The 21,379-nt window shown below is 37.9% G+C and overlaps 1 protein-coding gene across 1 annotated transcript in view; it reads right to left on the bottom strand.

The window, feature by feature from the left end:
* Positions 1 to 21,379, bottom strand: part of LOC149542951 (putative vacuolar membrane protein YML018C) — a 100,250-nt gene that overhangs the window by 72,881 nt on the left and 5,990 nt on the right. The window contains exons 2-3 of the mRNA XM_089797886.1: positions 13,360 to 14,075; positions 12,751 to 13,171 (exon numbers count right to left, since the gene is read on the bottom strand). Of these exons, the coding sequence (XP_089654012.1) occupies positions 12,751 to 13,171; positions 13,360 to 13,962 (1,024 nt within the window). The 5' untranslated portion in view covers positions 13,963 to 14,075. The remainder of the gene's footprint in view (positions 1 to 12,750; positions 13,172 to 13,359; positions 14,076 to 21,379) is intronic.

Below are 21,379 nucleotides of genomic sequence, written 5' to 3'. Positions count from 1 at the left end.
CCAACATTCAATAATGCCCTCTATGGCCGACACCAAGAATGCCCTCTATGACCAACATTCACACGATGTCCCCTATGGCCGACATTCAAGGGTGCCCTCTGTGGACGACATTCATAAAGAATGCCCTCTGTGGATGACATTAAGAATGTCCTCTATGGTCAACATTAGTTAAGAATGTCCTCTATGACCGGCATTCAAAAATGCCCTTCACAAAAATCCCTTGGGTCTCTAAATTCCCTTTAGGAATCACGACATCCATTTTGAATGCCCTCTTTTTTAATTCTTATAAATAATTCGTAAAGAATGCCCTCTGTGGACGACATTAAGAATGCCCTCTATGGTCAACATTCGTTAAGAATGTCCTCTATGACCGGTGTTCAAAAATGCCCTCCACAAAAATCCCTTGGGTCTTTGGATTCCCTTTAGGAATCACGACATCCATTTTGAATGCCCTCTTTTTTTAATTCTTATAAATAATTCGTAAAGAATGCCCTCTGTGGATGACATTAAGAATGCCCTCTATGGTCAACATTCATTAAGAATGTCCTCTATGACCGGTGTTCAAAAATGCCCTCCACAAAAATCCCTTGGGTCTCTGGATTCCCTTTAAGAATCATGACATTCATTTTGAATGCCCTCTTTTTTTAATTCTTATAAATAACTCGTCACATATGATTCTTAGATCTCAATATGTTCCTTATGCTTTTAGTATCGCTCTGAATAGATATCGCCGCAATTAAATGTGTCTTCCTTGGGGATTTGTTGGACCTTAACTGAATCATGATGTCATCTTTCTCGTGACTCCATGATGGACATTTTTTTTTATAAAAAATTTGTCTCTAATTTGATGTTTGTATATTTTCTACCCTGCAGGATGGCAGGATCATACTCTGATACCATTGTAATGTCCCTCGGTATAGTTTGGGATATTGGGACCAATACTTTATTTCCTTATATTAGTAGCTATCTAGTCTTTACAATTGAACTGTGCAATGGAGATTATTTACAATTTCTCTTTCTACTCTGTCTTATATATCAGCAATACTAATCCCATTAGTGTTTGTTATATAAGAATTCTTTATTCTTAATATATGATATTTGGTTTTAACTCTTAATTATCTGCTGATATTTCCATCCGATTATGATAAGAAGTCGAATAATTATTGGTATGATAAGGATCGAACTTCTGTCCAAGTTTTGGATGAGTACTGATCACAATGTGAGTTCCTTATCAAGTAAATACAATATCCGAAGGCTTTGCAGAAATTTGATAGTTGGTATCCTTAGGAACTGAATGATCTTACTCTTATTGGTTTATTATGTATCATGCTAGAGGCTGCACCCTCTGAAATCAACTTCTAATGTTTGAATTCTCTTTATATCAAAAAGTCTTCTAATGGTTAATATCAGATGAATCGTATGTGTCTACTGTCTCTTCCCCTGAGTACGAGATTTCCTGCGATGAGTGGCTTTAACTATTTTGCTATTGTTGTAGTGGATATTCTTCCACGTGTGGCTCTCTATTTCTCCTAATGTTGGCTCCGATCTTTCTTGTCGTCTACAAGACTATGCCCCACTCCCTTCGTGCTGAACTCTACACCCATTTGGGGGATGAGAGACCAACTCCTATGATCATGTTAATGGTGATCTTGATCACCCGACCTTTAGTGAGCATGAGTATTGGAATAGATGCCAATGTGCTCCTTTGGTATTTTCTTTCTTCTATCTATGGTGTTCAATCAAACCTGAATGTCATTACTTCTGTCACTGTCCCAAGGTTGTCAAAGATACATCCTGAAGACAATATGTCATGTCCCCTTTTTAGTGACATGTTATTTTTCTGTGAACTTGCCTATCATGGACTCTCGTAGGTAGATGATTTTGGTGAGAGAGTCATCCTAATGATTTTGGGGGTCTTATTTGCTCTTGGAGAGATGGGGTTTATCATATTTTTATTTAATGTGTTATGCGGGGCCAAAATATTATAATTTTGAGTTGAGTCGCACTTTTTATTTTATAAAGTTACTTTTTATATAAAAGTGCATTACAAAGGGATTTCATAAGAATATTTTATGGATACTTCTAGAAGTTCTTAAGAGGCTTCTTAGAAAAGTGCATAAATAGAGTGCTTGGCCTCTTATTTGGACATCCCAAGTTTGAGTTTACACTACTTTTCTTTTTACTTTTTATATAAAAGTTCATTACAAAGGGATTTCATAAGAATATTTTATGGATACTTCTAGAAGTTCTTAGAGGCTTTTTAGAAAAGTGCATAAATAGAGTGCTTGGCCTCTCATTTGGACATCCCAAGTTTGAGTCTACACTACTTTTCTCTTTGAGCATTTGTGGCGCCATCTTGGTCTGCAGATTGTCATTTGATCGTTAGGAACGGAGTCTCCTAAGGATTTGCATAACCGAGGAGGTGAAATATCCTTTGAAGGGTTGCACTTTGTAAGTGGTATTCAACTACTTCAAGTTGCGCTTATTTGGGCATTTCTAGCAGGGTTCGATTTTCAGCCTGGACATACATTTTTGCTCATATCTCTCTATTGGCCGGGAGTTTGATTTTTATTTTTTGGGAGAATTTTCCTTGGAGCCTAGCAATTATTTCTATATAATTTTCGGCACCTTTCAGCCCAACATTTATTTTTTGCCAGGTGCCATACCAGTCCGTACATATACAGTTGTACCTGCAAGCCGAACAGTCAGCAAATTGGAGGGTAATTTGGAGTTGCATTTTCATCATTTTGTCTTCAGCATTCAGTCTCTAGCATTTGCTCAATCCAGGTTCTTTCGTTTCAGTTTGTAGTTGCAAGAAATTCTCAGTTGTATTCAGCCAGTAAGGGTTTATTTGTAATGTGCCATGTTGTAATGCCTTGAGATGAAAAGCGCATATCATATGTAAAAGCATTTAGTTATCATTGAATGAATATATTGGCACTAATTTACATCAATTATTTGAGTAGATTTGTTGCACAACAATTTCCTTTATTCAGCATTTTACTTTCAGCAATGTATTTAGTTTGCATGACAAGTGTTTGACGAAATTGCACAGTTCAGTATTAGTGGTTATTAGTGACCTATTGGCATGGGCCATTACAGTGGTATCAGAGCTAAATCCTACCATCCTGAGGGTTTAGCAATCACATACAACCACTTGGGGTTGGCTCTCATAGATTTTACACTCGCAGGCAAACTTTGTTTGTCAGGGAACAAGATTTTGACAGGCAGCCAGACATCGTGGGTGACAAACAAGAGCATAGCCTACCAAGAGACAATAGGAATGGGGATCAGGAAACTAGGGAATTTTTTACAGCAATGGTTACATGACAAGAACGGATGGCTCAGGCTTTGTAGGCACTCACCACCATGGTTGAGTGCATGAACCCACAGGACAGACGTAATCAAGAACAGGGTAGGGGAACGCCAGAGCAGGATAACAGGAGTGTAGCAGGTTCACAGGGTGCTCCTAGGCACAAGTCATGGACTGCATATAGACCTACACGTCCTACATTCCTTAGAGAGGCAACCTAGGAGGCAATAGAGGATTATATGCCAGAGGACTTTTAATATGATCTTCGAGCTACAGATGCAAAATGGTAGGCACTTCCTCCACATGTTCGTGAGTTGCTGAATTTTGATCGCTACCTGAGTCAGAGAAGAGACCACATAAGGAGTTGCAAGCAGAACTGGAGGCCCAGAGGAGGTCAAGACAGTGAGTTGCAACGAGCTGCTAGCAAGCTCACCTTACCATCTTTCGACGGCAGTGGACAGATGACAGCACAAGCTTGGATCCAAAAGTTAGATACATTCTTAGCATTGAGGCCTATGTCAGAGACGGATGCTATCAGGTATGCCACTTTACATTTAGAGGGCACAGCACATGATTGGTGGTCACATGGTATGGTTACATTGTAGCATAATCAAGTGACATCCTATAAGGATTTTGTGGATAGATTGGTAGAGCACTTTGATAAGAAAGACCCAGAGGTCTTCTTCCGTGATCTTGCACAGCCAGACAGACAGACAATTTGGAGGTCTACATCAGTGAGTTTTAGAGATTATCAGTGATGGTGCAAGATGTGTCCGAGAGGAGGTTGGTTATACTATTCACAGAGGGGTTGTCTGAACCTCTAAAGGGGTGGATCAAGGCATTTGATCCCCCTTCATTGCAGGAGGCTATGAGGAAAGCACGGAGCATGGAGCTTCTAACAGGTTCACCTCCAGGAGCACTTCTTCATTCAAGGACAATAAGAAGTTTGATAAAAAAAAGGGCAAAAAAGGTGACACCAAGGGTAAATCTACTGCACCTTTGAATATGGAGACACTGAATGACTTGCGCAGGAAGAAGCTATGCTTTTACTGCAAGAGTCCCTACGACAGAGATCATGATTGTCCTATGAGGCCTAAGGGAAAGGCCAACAGGGTTATGTGGGCTTACTACGAGGATTCATATTCTGATAATTCTAGACATGAGGTTGATCATAGTTATGCAGAGCCCGAGGCAGAAGCAGAAGCTCTAGAGACTAAGGAGGAGCCCGAGTTGCACTTCCAAGAGGCACGCTTGTCTAGCATTCAGCAGGAAGGATCTTTTAGACTGCGTGGTGTTCTAGCAAGGCAAGGAGTTATTACTTTGGTTGATACTAGTGCTATGCACAATTTCATTGATGCGCGTTTTGTTGAACATCGTGGTATTATGACTGAGGAGTTTGAGGGACTACGAGTACAGGTTGATTATGGTTATACTCTTAAGTGTAACAGGATGGTTAGAAATTTGCCCTTACACCTGTTCAAGGTGGACTACCATGTTGTCAACATGGGTGATCTAGATATAGTTCTTGGGATGGAGTGGTTGCGCTCATTGGGAGAGGTCACCTTCCGATTGAAGGATGCGGAGATTAAGTTTGAAGTGGATGGGAAGCAACACATTTTGAGAGCCATCAAGAATGGAGACATCGGGACTATTTCCTTCAGATGGCTAGAGAGGTTAGCCAGACATGACGACATTGAGTGGGCAGCCATGTGTACTCTCATGCCTACACAGGAGGGACAGCATAAGACAGAGTATCATCCAGACATACAGAGGTTGAGAGTGAAGTATGATAGAGTCTTCAATGACATCCCACCTAGCAGACCACCAGACAGAGGTATTGAGCACATCATTGAGTTGTAGGAGGGTGCTAAACCCGTGATGATTACACCATACAGGCATCCTAAGAGGCTCAAGGATGAGATCGAGAAAACCATCAAGAAGCTTCATGCGATGGGTCACATCAGGCCTAGTAAGTCTCCTTTTGCTTCTTCGGTTGTGATGGTGAAGAAAAAGGATGGTACATTAATGATGTACATTGATTACAAGGTGCTGAACAAAAGGACAATCAAGAATATGTACTCCATTCCATCGATTGATGAGTTGATTGATGAGCTTCACGGTGCATGTTACTTCACGAAGATTGATTTGAGATCTGGCTACCATCAAATCAGAGTTAGAGAGCAGGATATTGAGAAGACTGCCTTCAGATGTCATTGTGGGCACTTTGAGTTTGTGGTCATGCCATTTGGGCTAACCAATGTGCCAGCTACTTTTCAATCCACCATGAACAAAGTCTTCCATCACCAGTTGAGGAAATATGCATTAGTCTTCTTTGATGATATTTTGATTTACAGTCGGTCTTGGCAAGAGCACATGGAGCACTTGGAGACAATTTTGGGGATCCTGCAGTTGGAGTCCTTGTACGCCAAGGAGTCAAAATGTGAGTTCGGCATGATAGAGCTATTGTATTTGGGTCACATCATTAGTGCAGAGGGAGTAAGGATGGATCCTAATAAGATTCGTGCTATTGTGGATTGGCCTCCTCCGGAGAACCTAACATAGTTGAGAGGGTTTCTTGGGTTGTGTGGTTTCTATCGCAGATTTGTCAGTGGGTATTCACGTCATACAGCTCCTATGACGGATTTGTTGAAGAAGGGAACCTTTGTTTGGACACCTAAGGCACAAGCTTGCTTTGAAAGATTCAAGGAGATCATGACTACATGCCCTGTGTTACATTGCCCGACTTCTCGAAGCCATTTGAGCTTCAGTGTGATGCATCTGGAAAGGGTATTGGTGTTGTTCTGATGCAGGACAAGCACCCCATTGCATTTGAGAGCAGGAAGCTCCGTGGGCCAGAGAGATCATTTAGTATATATGACAAGGAGATGTTGGCTATTATGCATGCATTGGCTAAATTCAGGCAGTATCTAGTGGGTGGTAAGTTTTGCATTAAAACTGATCACAATAGTTTGAGACATTTCCTTGGACAGAGAGATCTCAATGACAGGCAGCAAAAGAGGGTTAGTAAACTACAGGCTTATGATTTTGACATCTCCTATGTGAAAGGGACTCAGAATGTGGTAGCAAATGCATTGTCACGAAGACCACATCTCAGTGCCATGATTCAAATATCAGAGGACTGGAGGCACTTGATCATTGCTGAGTATGCTAGAGATTCGTGGGCATCCAAGATTGTTGATGGGACAGTTGTTGATACCAGGTATACACTTGTGGATGATTTGATTATCTACAAGAATAGGATATTCTTAGTCCTAAGATCGAAAGTGAAGCATATTGTTATGAGAGCACTTCATAATTCACCTACAGCTAGACATCCTGGATACTTCAAAACGTACAGGCCGGTACGGGAGCGGTTCACATGGAAGGGACTCAAGGCAGATGTGTTGCAGTATGTTAGAGAGTGCCCTGTTTTCCAGCAGAACAAACAAGAGCACACCTTTCCAGCAGGGCTCCTACAGTCACTTCCCATTCCTAACAGGAAGTGGGAGTGTATATCCATGGATTTCATTACGGACTTGCTTAAGGCCCAAGGGTGAGATTGCATCTATGTGGTGGTAGACAGGTTGACGAAGTATGCACACTTCCTTCTCATCACTACTACTTACACAGTAGTGCAGGTGGTTGAAGTCTTTTTTAGGGAAATTTTTAGACTACATGGAATACCCCGGAGCATAGTGAGTGACAGAGACAGCAAGTTTTTGAGTCATTTTTGGCAGGAGGTGTTTTGTTTATGTGGCACTGAGCTTATGCCTAACACTAGTTACCACCCATAGACTGATGGGCAGACAGAGAGTAAATAAGTGGGTGGAAGGATATTTGAGGAACTACGTGGCTGGTCAGCAGAAAGCATGGGTTAGATGGATTTATTTATGTGAGTATTGTTATAATACTACCTATCACATGTCTATTCAGATTTCAGAGCACTATATGGCTATAATGCACCTAGCTTTGTCGATTTGCTTATGAGTGATGTTAGAGTTCCTCGTGCTGGGGATTTGCTTCAGGAGAGCAAGGACATTGTTGACGCTCTCAAAGATAATATTGCCAGAGCACAGAATCAGTATAAGCAGTATGCAGACTAGAAGAGGACAGAGAGGAGTTTTGAGGTTGGTGACATGGTTTACCTCATATTGCAGCCTTACCGACAGTCTACCCTCAAGAAGAGGGGGTCAGAGAAGCTTAAGCCTAAATACTATGGCCCTTTCAGGATTATTAGGCGGGTTGGCAAGATGGCTTATGAGTTTGAGCTTCCAACAAACAGCAAGGTGCACAATGCTTTCCATGTGTCACGGCTCAAGAAGGCGTTGGGTCAGCATGTTGTGCCTTCAGCAGTTCTTCCTCCATTGGATGATGAAGGGAAATTGGTTATTATTCCCGAGTGCATCATTGACAGCAGAGAGAGACAGCTCCGTAGGACTATTAGAGAGTACTTGGTGAAGTGGAGAGATTTACCAAAGGAGGATGCCACATGGTAGGGAGAAGATATTTTGCAACATCCAACTTTGAGATTGCTTGAGGGCAAGCAATTTCAGGAAGGGCGGACTGTCATGTCCCCTTTTTAGTGACATGTTATTTTTCTGTGAATTTGCCTATCATGGACTCTCGTAGGCAGATGATTTTGGTGAGAGAGTCATCCTGATGATTTTGGGGATTGGATGGTCTTGTTTGCTCTTGGAGAGATGGGATTTATCATATTTTTATTTAATGTGTTATGCGGGGCCAAAATATTATAATTTTAAGTTGAGTCGCACTTTTTATTTTATAAAGTTACTTTTTATATAAAAGTGCATTACAAAGCGATTTCATAAGAATATTTTATGGATACTTCTAGAAGTTCTTAGAGGCTTCTTAGAAAAGTGCATAAATAGAGTGTTTGGCCTCTCATTTGGACATCCCAAGTTTGAGTTTACACTACTTTTCTCTTTGAGCATATGTGGCGCCATCTTGGTCTGCAGATTGTCATTTGATCGTTAGGAAAGGAGTCTCCTAAGGATTTGCATAATTGAGGAGGTGAAATATCCTTTGAAAGGTTGCACTTTGGAAGTGGTATTCAGCTACTTCAAGTTGGGCTTATTTGGGCATTTCCAATAGGGTTCGATTTTCAGCCTGGACATACATTTTTGCTCATATCTCACTACTGGCCGGGAGTTTGATTTTTGTTTTCTGGGAGAATTTTCCTTGGAGCCTAGCGATTATTTCTATATCATTTTTGGCACCTTTCAGCCCAACATTTTTTTGGCTAGGAGTTGTACCAATCCGTACATGTACGAATGTACTTGCAAGTCGTACGGTCAGCAAATTGGAGGGCAGTTTGGAGTTGCATGTTCATCATTTCGTCTTCAGCATTCAGTCTCCAGCATTTGCTCAATCCAAGTTCTTTCATTTCAGTTTGTAGTTGCAAGAAATTCTCAGTTGTATTTAGCCAATAAGGGCTTGTAATGTGCCATGTTGTAATGCCTTGAGATGAAAATTGCATATCATATGTAAAAGCATTTGGTTATCATTGAATGAATATATTGGCACTATTTTACATCAGTTATTTGAGTAGATTTGTTGCACAACAATTTCCTTTATTCAGCATTTTACTTTCAGCAGTGTATTTAGTTTGCATGACAAGTGTTTGACGAAATTACATAGTTCAGTATTAATGGTTATTAGTGGCCTATTGGCAAGGGCCATTACACAATATCCACAAGATGGGTTTACGAGAGATGCAATGCAATACGATCCCTAAACTTGTCGCTAACTATTGTTGTTCCCAATCCCCATTCTTTTTGTAACCATTATAATGCTCATTTTAGCTAAGTCTAGTAAAAGAAGTAATGGACTCTGATACTCCCTAGTGATTGTTTTGATTAAGTGAAAATAGGTTTTAAAGGACCCAAAACCTTTTACAAAGTAGCAAGAGAATAAAATTTGAGAAACCTAGAAGAACTGTGCATCAGCACCAAGAGCAGAACAAGCTAAAACAAGTAGCTAAAAACAACAAGCTGGAAAAGACAGCTAAAAGAAAGCAAACAGACAGCACAAAACCAGCTACAGGGTCTTCAGTAGATCCGTTGCGTGGTCTACAAGAATATTCATGTTTTCTGCAGAGACCTTCAAATCATCCATTTCTTTGGCTTCAACACCCTCTGTCTTTTTCAAGTTGGCCTTGGTGCGCTTGCTAGATTGCACTTGCTAGATCCTTAGTCATCTTTCACATCCTTGGAACCTTGACCTTTCCCTTGTTCAAATTTAATCAGGAGAGTGTTAATATTGTCTGCCACAATCTTCAGAATAGAACAATTCTGATTCGCCAGTTTCTTAAACATCTTCTCCATATTATCCACTCTGTTATCCAAACCATCCAACTTTTTTGAAAATCTTTAATCAGCTCATCCAGAGCTCTGTTTTGGCTTCGAGGGGTGGAACACAATTCATTAGATTCTTAACCTCTTCAACATTACCAATCACCTCCAAAAGCTTATCAATATGTTGTCCCAGAGTTCTCTCCCCTCTAGTAGTTTTGCTAAGTTGGTCAAATCCTCTTATAATGTCCTGCATCTGTTGCTGCAAACTACTAATGTCCTTCTTCATAAGCCCCGGATTGCCAAAGATCCCTTTCAAAAACCCCTAGTCATCATTGCCCTTGTTATGAGTAAGGTCATCCTCATCCCCGCCAACATTGTCTCTTTCATAATCAATCTCCTTAAGCCCTTTTGCATCCACCTTCCCTTGACAAAGTGCATTTTTTCCTTTTCGCTCCATCCTCTTAATCAGAGGTTCATCATCAAAAGGGATGCTTGAAACCCTGTCCATATTCTTCCCCTTGTTTATAGAGACCTTACCAACAATACCACTTTTCACATTCCCCTCTTCCAGCTCCTCTTTAGAATCTGTATCCAAATCAAATCAATGTCCTTAATCTTCCTTTTCTTCCCAAATGAGCTACCATGCTCAAGTTTTTTCCTCTTCTTAACCTCAATCTCCATGATCTCATCCTCCATGTCTTCATCAAAGCCCTCATCCTGTTCACTCCCCTCTGTCTCACAATCCATAGTTTTCTTACTGATCCATCTGACTCCCCAATGATTATTAATTTTAAAAACCATTCCTAGATTTGATGAGAGTTCTTTCTAATACCCTCTGCCATTTAGGTATATTTTGCCCACACCCCTTTCCAACTATTCAGCTTTTTTACTCTAATATATGTGTGTGGATGAAAGGTCACAACTATCCATTAAGTGCTTGGATAAAATAAATTTATATTTGGTCTAGTTTAATAAAAAATATTTGAAATATATATTAAGAACATTAGTATATTTAAATAAGCAATTTAAATTTATTGCTCAACATATAGTATCATAATTATATATATATATATATATATATATATATATATATATATATATATATATATATATATATATATATATATATATATATATATATATATATATATATATATCTTAAATAATTATATTTTATTATTATAATAATGTTTCATATTAATGCTATATTTGTCTTTTATTTAGGCAAGAGCCTACAACACAGCGGTAACTTGTGAGCCTCTCATGTGGGAGGTCTTGGGTTCAAATTCGCTTAACACATAAAAATAATTAATTACAATAAATAACAATAATTAACCTAGGCTTCGGCCATTTACAGATCCAAAAAAAAACATTGTCTTTTATTTGAATGATAATTACCATTAATTTATTTTTACTAATATTATATATTTAATTTAATGATTACTAAAATATTATCTTAAAGTGGGAACATGACAAAAACCATGGTCTATCAATATAAATATCAAAATCAAAATGTCTCAAGCATGTCCAAAAGTCTCGAGAGTCCAACATCAAAATACTAATATATTTTTATATTTATGATTCAATATATAAAGTTTATACGTTTTATAAATTTTAATCACAGAAGCCAAAGCCAAGATTAATTATTATATTGTGTTGTGATTAATTATTTTTATTATTTATTAAGCTCATATAGACTCGAACAGAAGATCTCCGAGATAAGAGGCTCACAATTTACCATTGTATTGGAGGCTCTTGCCTAATCGCTAATTTTATTGTCGAATATTTAATCACAAATTTTATTATCATGGGCACAAATTGGAACCTTGTGGGCCCTTCACATTGTCAATTTGGCCAAACAAAATTAAAAAAAGTTTTATTATTTAATTTTTAATGTCAAAAACCATTTAAATATTCTAGGGACAGTTTTTTGTTTTGGGGACAGAGCAAGGACATTTTGGCCGTCCCCTAGGCATTTTGGGGATTGATCAGCTTCCCCAAATATTAAAGGACGTTTCCTACAGTTTCCTGCTGTTTTTTAAAACCAAGGACAGTGAGGGGACATCCCCTTTTCATCCCACTGTCCCCAAAATGCTGTGAGGACGAAAACGAGTCCCCTAGGAACAGGAAACACATTTCCATGTAACATAGCTTACAAGTCAATGTAATGTCCCCTTTTGTGGAGAAGCAAAAATAACCATGTAAACTAGTTTAATTCCCATAGGCTGTTTTATGACTTCAGTGAATAAACTCAATTAATTGATTAAAGCTGTCCAATAATTACAGACATTTTATATTAATATATCTGATAAAGTGACTTCAGCAAAAACTAAAAGGAAATATTAAAAACCACTTGTTTCATGTGTTCCTAGTCACAGGACAGTTTGGGTAGATCTGATGGTCCTACGTTTCCTCAGAATGCTAGGCTTATATCATTTCAGGGGTTGGCATGAAGTATGGCAGGTGTAGGATGGATCGTGGGCTGAATCATAACCTTTGTACTCTATTTTTCTGTTTTGCAATCTATTTGCAGATCTGAGTTAATAATAGCATCAGCATACTGTATCAACAATAAAAAGGTAGAGAAACATATTTTTCTGTTATTTCTGAACAGTGTTCTTTATTAATTACTGTTGTATCATAGTGTTTGAAAGCAATGAATTATTATTTTGATATGAAAAAAATTCAAATTGTTTGGTTTTATGAGCAAACCACTTCCAATCAGCAAATACCTTGAAAAACGAATGGCAAACTGTCTGAGAAATTGTCTAATCAACTAAAAATTGCATTGGTGCAAAAAGTTGGGTCAAAACCTGACAAGGGTCTTTACACTACCTTATCTCAAAATTCTTACCAAAGGGGGACTAAAACTAATTAAAACCTAATTATGTATTTATGTTAACAGAAGGCTAACAAATGCAACTTTTATTAGAATTTAATTTTTGTGAGATTTTATTTATGAACTTTTTACTTTCTTGACAAATTCTATACAGAAAAGATGTACACAAAATTAAAAATGCTTCGCATATACCCAATAGAACCAAACTTATTTTCGTTTAAGCAAACAATAGTTTGGAGACAATGGGAGAACAATGACATATGAGATAAGAAAATTCCACTAACCTTTTCCAACAATTAGGCCAAACTGCATTAAAGATAGTCTGTGAAAAGGCTCCACCTTTGTGAAATGTAGAATTAGTGCAGCGGGGAGAAATATGATAGCATTGAATAAACCAAGGAATCCAAGAAAATGTGCAGTGCTAACATGTCCTTCTCCCTTCTCTTCATTTGGAATCTTCTTACGGATCAAAGTAGTATACAATGCATAAAAGACAGCTGAGACAAGACAGAGAAAATCACCCAGAAGTGGCCATTTAGCAATTTCGCTTTCTCCTGTTCCTGAATCACCCAGGCCAACAATTACAGTTCCCACCATGCACAGAAGCACACTTGACAACTTTACCCATGTGAATTTCTCATCCAAGATTACCAAAGACACCAAGAAGGTGAAAAGACTGGAAGTGCTACTTAATATTGTGTTTGACTGTCAAAACAAATGAGAGAACAATACACTTTTAGTATTCTCTCCAATTATTAATATTCTTAAGCATATCTTACATTGATTTAATTGACACTCTTCACAGACAACAAAAAACATCACTCCATCTAGCTAACACATTCATCTAGCAAGTATAGAGAAAGCATGTACTTGAAAATTGAAATAACACTTACTGTAACAGTAGTATACTTGAGAGACAAATTGAATGTCAACTGAGCCAAAAACCAAAATGGACAAATTAACAAGCTAATTTTAGCTGTCTCTGTCCGAGTCCAGTGTCTTTGATTGTTAATATGATTTGGATTAGAAGGATCCATATTCATGCTTTCATTTGAGGATGTAGATGTACATCTTACTAACCGCTCTGTTTCAACCAGCTCATCTTCTAAGTTAGGGGTACCCTCAGATTCACCTATAGTTGGTTCAGTGTTCTTGGTTGAACAAGATTCAGGGGAACAAGTATTCTCCCCCTCATTCAAAACACCATCTTGCAAAAGACTTGCATGTTCTGAAGCTCTTGTCTTCAATTGAATGGTTTGTCTCTGCTCTTCAGCACAGTTGGACCAGAACTTCCATACGGTTGATCTCAAGCAATGGCCAATTTCAACAATTGGAATATAAATGACAAAAAGGGAGTTGCAAATGTATGTAATGAGGAAAGGAGACACTCCCCCATCTACAACAGATTGCACTACAAAGCTAGCAGCTATCCAGATCAATGCAACTGCTATGATGTTTATGATGCCTATGGTCCAACGCCATGCCTGGCTCTGCATTTTCGCCACTTGACAGCTCAATTAACAATTTTCAATTTTTATAAACACTAGTCACGTTTCACCATTTTATGTACTTCGATGAGATGCCACCTTAGCTGCCAAATGCCAGTTGTCTGTATTCAAAAGATTGCAATTACAGTTAGCTTTTTTCTCATGACAAACAAGATTCCCTTCCGTGGTCAATAAAACAAGTAATGATTGATGGCAATATTTAAAATTACAGCTTCACACATGGTAGTGTGGACAGAACATAGACATTTGCCAGTTTGATTTTAAGTAAAAATTTAAGCTAAAGATGGAAACTACTTCAATTCCTTCTGCCACCAAAAATTGCTTCCAAACTAAGTGTTAAATTACATACTGCTTTGCTTTCTCAAATTGTTTTGACTTGTGTGACACTAGGATTGCTTGTGCATGACTTAATGTAACAAACACTATAACTCCTAACAATCTCCTGAAAGCACACACCAAAAAAAATAAAAAACTCATTTGTTATCCTAATAACACTTGGCAAGCCAACACAGAATAACTCGTTGCTTTGTTTACAAGCCCATATATAATGGAGAACTTCTAAAACTGTAATTTAGTAAAATTTGAAACAGATTTCAAAAAGCTGATGCTTTTAAAGGGGATTCCAAAGAGCAATGCGTAGTTAAAAGGAATTAAACTAATTTTTGCTCTCATTTGAATGATAGATTTGTGATAAAAAATGCTAATGAGTGATCAAAGAATTAAAACTATCTTTTACTCTCATATTAATGTTAGATCAAGAAGTTCCTGTGCATGGGTTGCCTGCATCAAATTTTAATCCTATTGGTGGATCCAAGATCAGATGGATCACCCCTAAGCTGGAATTTGGAAGCTTAATTTTGATGGCACATCCCAAGAGAATCATGGTTCCTCAGGTGCGAGGTGTATTATTCATAATTTTTTTAATGATTTACTCAAAGCTGCCTCTAAGAAGCTTTCCCCTTGGGAAAACAACAAAATTTTGATGGCACATCCCAAGAGAATCATGGTCCCTCAGGTGCGAGGTGTATTATTCATAATTTTTTTAATGATTTACTTAAAGCTGCCTCTAAGAAGCTTTCCCCTGGGGCAAACAACAATAAGGAAATGGCAGAAGCACTCCTCCTCAGCTTACAACTGCTTAAATCATGCCCCAGAATCATTTCTTATAAGAGGCATTTGCCTCTTTGGTGAACTAGGGATTACATATTACATTAAAGGAAGCTCAAATAATCCTAGACTCCCTTGAGCAATAGTTGACTTGCTATAGCCTTAAAGAAGCCAATAATGACAGATCTTTTATCAAATTCGGCGATTGATCGACCCAAAGGCATACAATTCAACAATCTTATGCAACACTATATCTATGAGCAGGAGGCATTACTAAAAGGTCATTTAACCTATTATGAAAAGGTCGTTTAACCTATATCTTATGCAACACTATGAGCAGGAGGCATTACTGATGGATACTTAAAAAGGCCAGGGAGTATGGTGTATCACTATCAACAGAAAGATCAATGTTAATATTTTATTATCACAAGCTATCAGCTCTCATACAACCAAGAGCTCAGTCTCCCTCATCAAATCTTCAGTCACCATGTGAAGTATTCAGAGCTAACTGTCGGAAACGGAGGTGGTGAGGCTGGGTTCCACAGTGCATCAGATGGAATTTATCAGTGAAATTTCCTCTGCTAGGCTTTGCAAACTGTCCTTTTTCAAGAAAAGGATGTAAGGGAAGCTATAGAGGAAATAATTGGGCAGGAGTTAATTGAGGACACAACACAATATCATGTTAATTATGAGAGCTCTACACCCTTTGTAAGCAATATGCTCGTGCTCACTAGGAATAGGCAGTTAACAAAAGTTCTGGAGAGATTATACATAGGAAAAACTTAGGATGCCAAATCTAGCCAAACTCACCCCACTCCCTTGCATAAGCTACATATTTTGTGGGCTGACTCCTATTCAGATGGTTAGGACCATTGGGGCTCATATGTAGGTTATGATTAAAGAAGTTTTCTGAGGGACAGCTGTCTGTTCAGAGGTAACCACCCTTATATGAAAATGGCAGAGCTCGCCCATCCCATTAACATCTTCACCTATATAGGACAAGTTCATTATGGACTGTTAGTTTTTAGTTGTTTAGCTCAGACGGTGGAGAGGAGTTGTTTTAAAGCAACTTAAATTGGATATTTAGCAACAACTTTGTTTTTGTTCTTTAAAAGATTATTTCTAAGTTTGTGAGTTTGAGAAAAACAAGTGATTTTATATATCATTTAAAGCCTAAGAAAGCAAGAAAACATTCTTTTCTTGCAAGCTAAGTAAAGCAGCTGGGCTCTATATATGTAAGATTGCAGTAGCAAATATGTAATTGGATTTTATTAGATTTTGAAAGGTAAGTTTGCTGTTAGGCTGAATAGACAATCCACCACTTGCACATTTTTCCCCAAATTGGGGTCTCCGTTTCCTGGGTACATCTATGTTATTGTCTAATTGTGTTTGGCTTCTGTTATTTTTCTTTCACTATTTAGTTTCAATTAATTAACCTAGAGTATTAATTGTTATAAATTGGATAGCGCTTCTTTCTTTGAATGTATTGTGCAATTGATCTTAACTGGATTATAAGAAATTAACATGGTATCAGAGCTATGAACTCTGAATACAGAGCCAAGATCTATGAAATAGATTACAGGAAAATAAGATTTGTCTCCAGTTTCTTATATGGCTATGTGTCAGTAAATGGATTTGTCTTTTCTACAAGATAAACTATAAAGACTCTTTATGCCCAATTCTCAAGACAGAAACAACTTTCCAACAGTTGAATTGTTATTCACTAATTCTTCTCTGAATTTTACTAAGGTTCAGCTCCCTTATCAGATGTTCAACAGAAGTACTTTTAAATGTGAATTACTTTTAACCAGAAAATAATAAGGCATCCCACCTATTCTTAGATAGAGGGAGAAATCAGATAAATAAAAATGAAGTAAAACAATCAACACATATAACAATGGAAATACACAGTTTTTCCATCAGCACATGCTCTCAAGAGGAACAATAACAGATTAACTAGATACATGTGGAATCTGCATTATTTATGAATCCAATAACAGAAAATAACCCCACAATTCAGTATTGATTCAAGAATAAACCAACAAAGAATAACCCAAAGTATAAAATCTTCAAATAGTTTATGAGATCTTTCATTCACTCAAAAATCATTCCATTTTCGTATGTTACTGATGATTCAAAATTCTTGCAGACAAACCAAAAGTAAATACAAAACTAAAGTTTTCAGTTTGATATCAATCAAAAACTGCCAACCTTTACTATTATTGAGTTTCATGCATATATAGAGCATTGCTTGAGAATCTCCATTAAAGCTCAATTCTCAAACAGTTTAAGAAAGTAGTTGAAATAACCAATCCATGGGTACGCAGACCCAAAAACTAACTATTAAGAGTTTATCTCACATGAACATCAACCAATAAACTTTTTAAAGCTAATCAATTACTTGCTGCTTAAGTGGCTCCACTTCATCTTCATCATCCTCGCATTGATTAGTCCTCGTGCCGGTTTCCATCCCCTGAATGCACTCATGAACTCAGACATCGCAATTGTATTTGGACTCTTTATACTTTGAAGCCAGTTCTTCCATGTGTCCTTATCCTATTTCATATTGGTCACAATGTCTAGGTACTCAGGAAGTTGTCGATTGCACATGTCTATCATTGCCTCAACTTTGGCTACCTTAGTAAGATCGAATGTGGTAAGATCAGCATTGTTTTTAATCAAGTTCAGGGGTTCTTCATACTGCTTGATTAGTGTATCAACATCAAAACCTCCTTCTTTGAAAGATACAGAATGTGTTGAATTGTGAAATAACCCCGACAGGTTATTGGCTCTTTTAACACCCAAAACTTAAAACTTCAAGGGTTAGACATTCCGTCAAACAATTAGCAAGCAAGGTTGTTACGAACCAGTGATGAACTGATGTCAAATTCTATTCTCGCAGCCTGGGTTGTTCTATGAAAGTCAATGTACTATGAAATTTGTCATGCAAAGAGTAATATCTCTAATAATTCACCAATTGTAACAAAGCAGTAGATAATAATACCAACGTTGTTCAGGAAAAAATCTTATTACAAGAAAATACTTTCAATATTCAACTGAACACAGAGTCCGGACTGGATATCTATATATATATATATCTAAACAACAGCATCAACGGAGAAAACTTGAAATTGCCGTCACCCTTAGTTGTCATGGAACTTGTCAGATTCATCCAAAGTCTGCTTTACACAATTTGGAAAGAATCTTGATGTCGCCGACTAATTACAATGACTGTTCGGGCCCGTGCACAACCACTCCAGCTATGGTGACGAAACTGGCCGGATCTGGAATGATTTCTAAGTTGTACCAGCTTAATCAAATGATTTCCCCAAGCTTGATGTAAATCGAATGGTTACTGTTGCCGGATTCACCTCCTTCGAATTTTTATAATGCGTGTGATGAATATGTCAAAAACTGGAATGCGAGATCAGTCCCACGAAGATGCCCAGCATGTAATCTGTGAACAAAAACCGACTGGGAGTGGTTGCGAAGGAAAACGACGCCCAGTTTATAGAGCCACTACGAAGGTTAATACATAAACCCGCAAAAAACCCTTGGATATTCGCCGGAAGGGTCATGGAATAGTTGCCGACTCGTCCAAACAACTGCATAACCTTCTAGTGTTTCCCTGCGGTGAAGATGGGTAGATCCGAACTGTCTCTCGACTAGCTCTGAAGCCTTAACCTGACGCCCCCAAAAATGGTTGATGCCCGATCACTCTCAAGCGTATCCTTCTAGGTTTGCGATTCCTTTTGGTTACAAATAATTTGCAATCCTTGCCCAACCGTATTGCTGAATCCGTCTGGTGTACTTGAGTCGCATGCAAACGATTTAAGAAAAAAATTATAACGTATTTACTACCCTTCCCAATGGCAGTTCTGAAAGCTGAAATCTATTAATCGGCCCATGGTTTATGTTTGCGAAAAGGATAGACAATCTCAATCGCTTCTAAATTCCTGTCTCCCACGGCTTGACTTTTCAAGGATGAGGTGCCACAATTTCTATGGAATATAGGCGCTGATATGAGTTCCTGCAAACGTTTTGAGTGTCTCTACTACTACGATTTGGGTATGGAGAATTTCCTCATAAGCCCCGATTTCCTCTTTCAAACAAATCTCGGTTGTTAACAATCTCCACTGAACTAACCCTTTAGAACTGGCCTTTAGGCCCACAATTTGCCCTGATGAAATGACTGTAATGTCACCTCCAATCTGCAATAATTCAGATGATATTTCACACCCTCAAAATTGCGTACCAATTGAGAGTTATCGTTCTCAATGGCCAGCTGTGACAATTGCAGAAACCCTAGGTTCCACAATGCACCTGTGATGGAATCACAATCTGAAAACAAAGAGAAATAAACACTGCCTGATTCGAATGGAGCCCCGGGGTGCCTATTTATTCTCTTCTCTCCATCATCTCCAGAGACTTCTAGAACATTTTTGATCTTATCCCTTAAGTGACTTTATTAAATATTTTATAATCCAAGTCACTTTATTAAATTAATTAAATATAAAGTTATCTTTTAATATTTATTTATTTGATAACTTTATAAGTAATTATCTTAATATCATTTATTTATTTAATTAAAATGATTAATTAGTCGTCCTCATAAAACATTCATTATTTTGGACAACCAAGTTAATCAAATTAATTAATCAGACTGCCACCGAAAATTGGGGACATGACAAATTGATTGTCTAAAAGCCCCTATTCACACTCTCTACTGCAGTTTTGAACTCTTTCTTGAAAGATTGCATATGAGCCGTATTTAGACACCCTCCAAGCTATGTTTTTCCTCAAAAGATGAAGGATTCTCCTCTAGGAATTTGTTGGAACCATATTCTTCTACCTCTACCAATTGGGTGACCATGGGTGATAACCTTTTGACTTTTGCTTTCCAAATTGTCACTTGGAGACGAGATTCATTGAGAATGATCTCAGCCAGAGTGAAGATTTGATGCAAATCTCATATGAACTTAGCAACCAGGTTTATCACTTAATCAATCCAATTATAGACAACAGCGATCATAGCTTTCCCCTTTTTCAAATCATCCATCAATTGTTGATTCTTAGGTGCACTTGGATCAAATGTGAGTCGTGTTTGATCATTGGATGTCGAACTTTGTCCTTTCAGTGAATTTATATATTCAACCATTGCATTTATTTTTGCCTTCAACTTTTTCTTCTCTATTCCATCTTTTTGAGATTGCAAAACAATTCTCTTGGTTGATGCTTCCACCCAATGCTCTTTTGTTTCACACTTGATTACTCCTAGGTCCATGTGAGTAACTTCAAAGTTGCTCAGATCAAGCTCATTTGTACCCTCCTTGTGATTATATGTAGCCACTTCTGCAATGCTTTTATCTGTCACGTTGTCAAACAAAATCTAGGCTATGCTCTTAGTTCTCTTAGGTTTTGGAGTCCTAGTAGTGTACTTGCTCACAATATCATCTATAAGAAAGCAAACGAGTACCAAGCTTTGTTTCTTATTTACTAAAGCAAATAACCAATTTGGAGTGGAAGTAGTAGCTTTTTGAGGTTCATTGCTCTTGGCTAGTATTCATAATTTCTATTCCCTGAGGAGAGGTGCCCACTATCATCTGGACTCGTTGACAACTGCCAATGAGTTCACCAACCTGTTCTTTGTCAGGTTTACTGTCAACCTAAATGGCTTCATTAGATCCCACTGGTGTTGACATCCTGGCTTTACTCTTGGAATAGGTTTTCTGCATTGATTGAGTATCAGTAACTTTCACACTACTAATTCTTGAAGATCTCCTATCACCTGCACGTTTAAGGGCAGCATTAGAATATTTGGTATCAGTTGATTTTTTAACATGTTTGCTCTTTTTCATCTTTAGCCAAGAATTCATTCTTTCAAAGACAACTTTTGTCCTTACAAGAATGTTATCTTCCTCTTGTCCTTACAAGAATGTTATCTTCCTCTTCAGAATCCCAATTTATAACAGCTCGTTTGGAAGTCAAAGACTCGGCTACTTGGGTGTCAATAAGATCTGACTTATCTTCTTTAATACCTGTGGTGTCCACATCCATACTCAATTGATACAACTTAATCTGAGAAATGGTAAACTTGGAAGATTCTCTTTTCCATACTTCCAGCTCATCTGCACAATCCTCCCAAAAGTCTTCAACATTATGAACAGGCAAAAACTTTACATTGGGTCCAAACAAGTTATGAAATATCTCCTTGCTATCAAAATCCGGTCTAGCATGATAGAAGCCAAAACAAAAGTTGACTAAATCTGAACCTATACATATGTCATCTTTCATGCTT

This window comes from Cupressus sempervirens, chromosome 8 (assembly GCF_028749045.1).
Source record: "Cupressus sempervirens isolate cs-2001-9-10 chromosome 8, ASM2874904v1, whole genome shotgun sequence".
Taxonomy (NCBI): Eukaryota; Viridiplantae; Streptophyta; class Pinopsida; order Cupressales; family Cupressaceae; genus Cupressus; species Cupressus sempervirens.
Note: the sequence above shows the minus strand (reverse complement) of the source record. Positions and strands in the feature narration are given on the sequence as shown.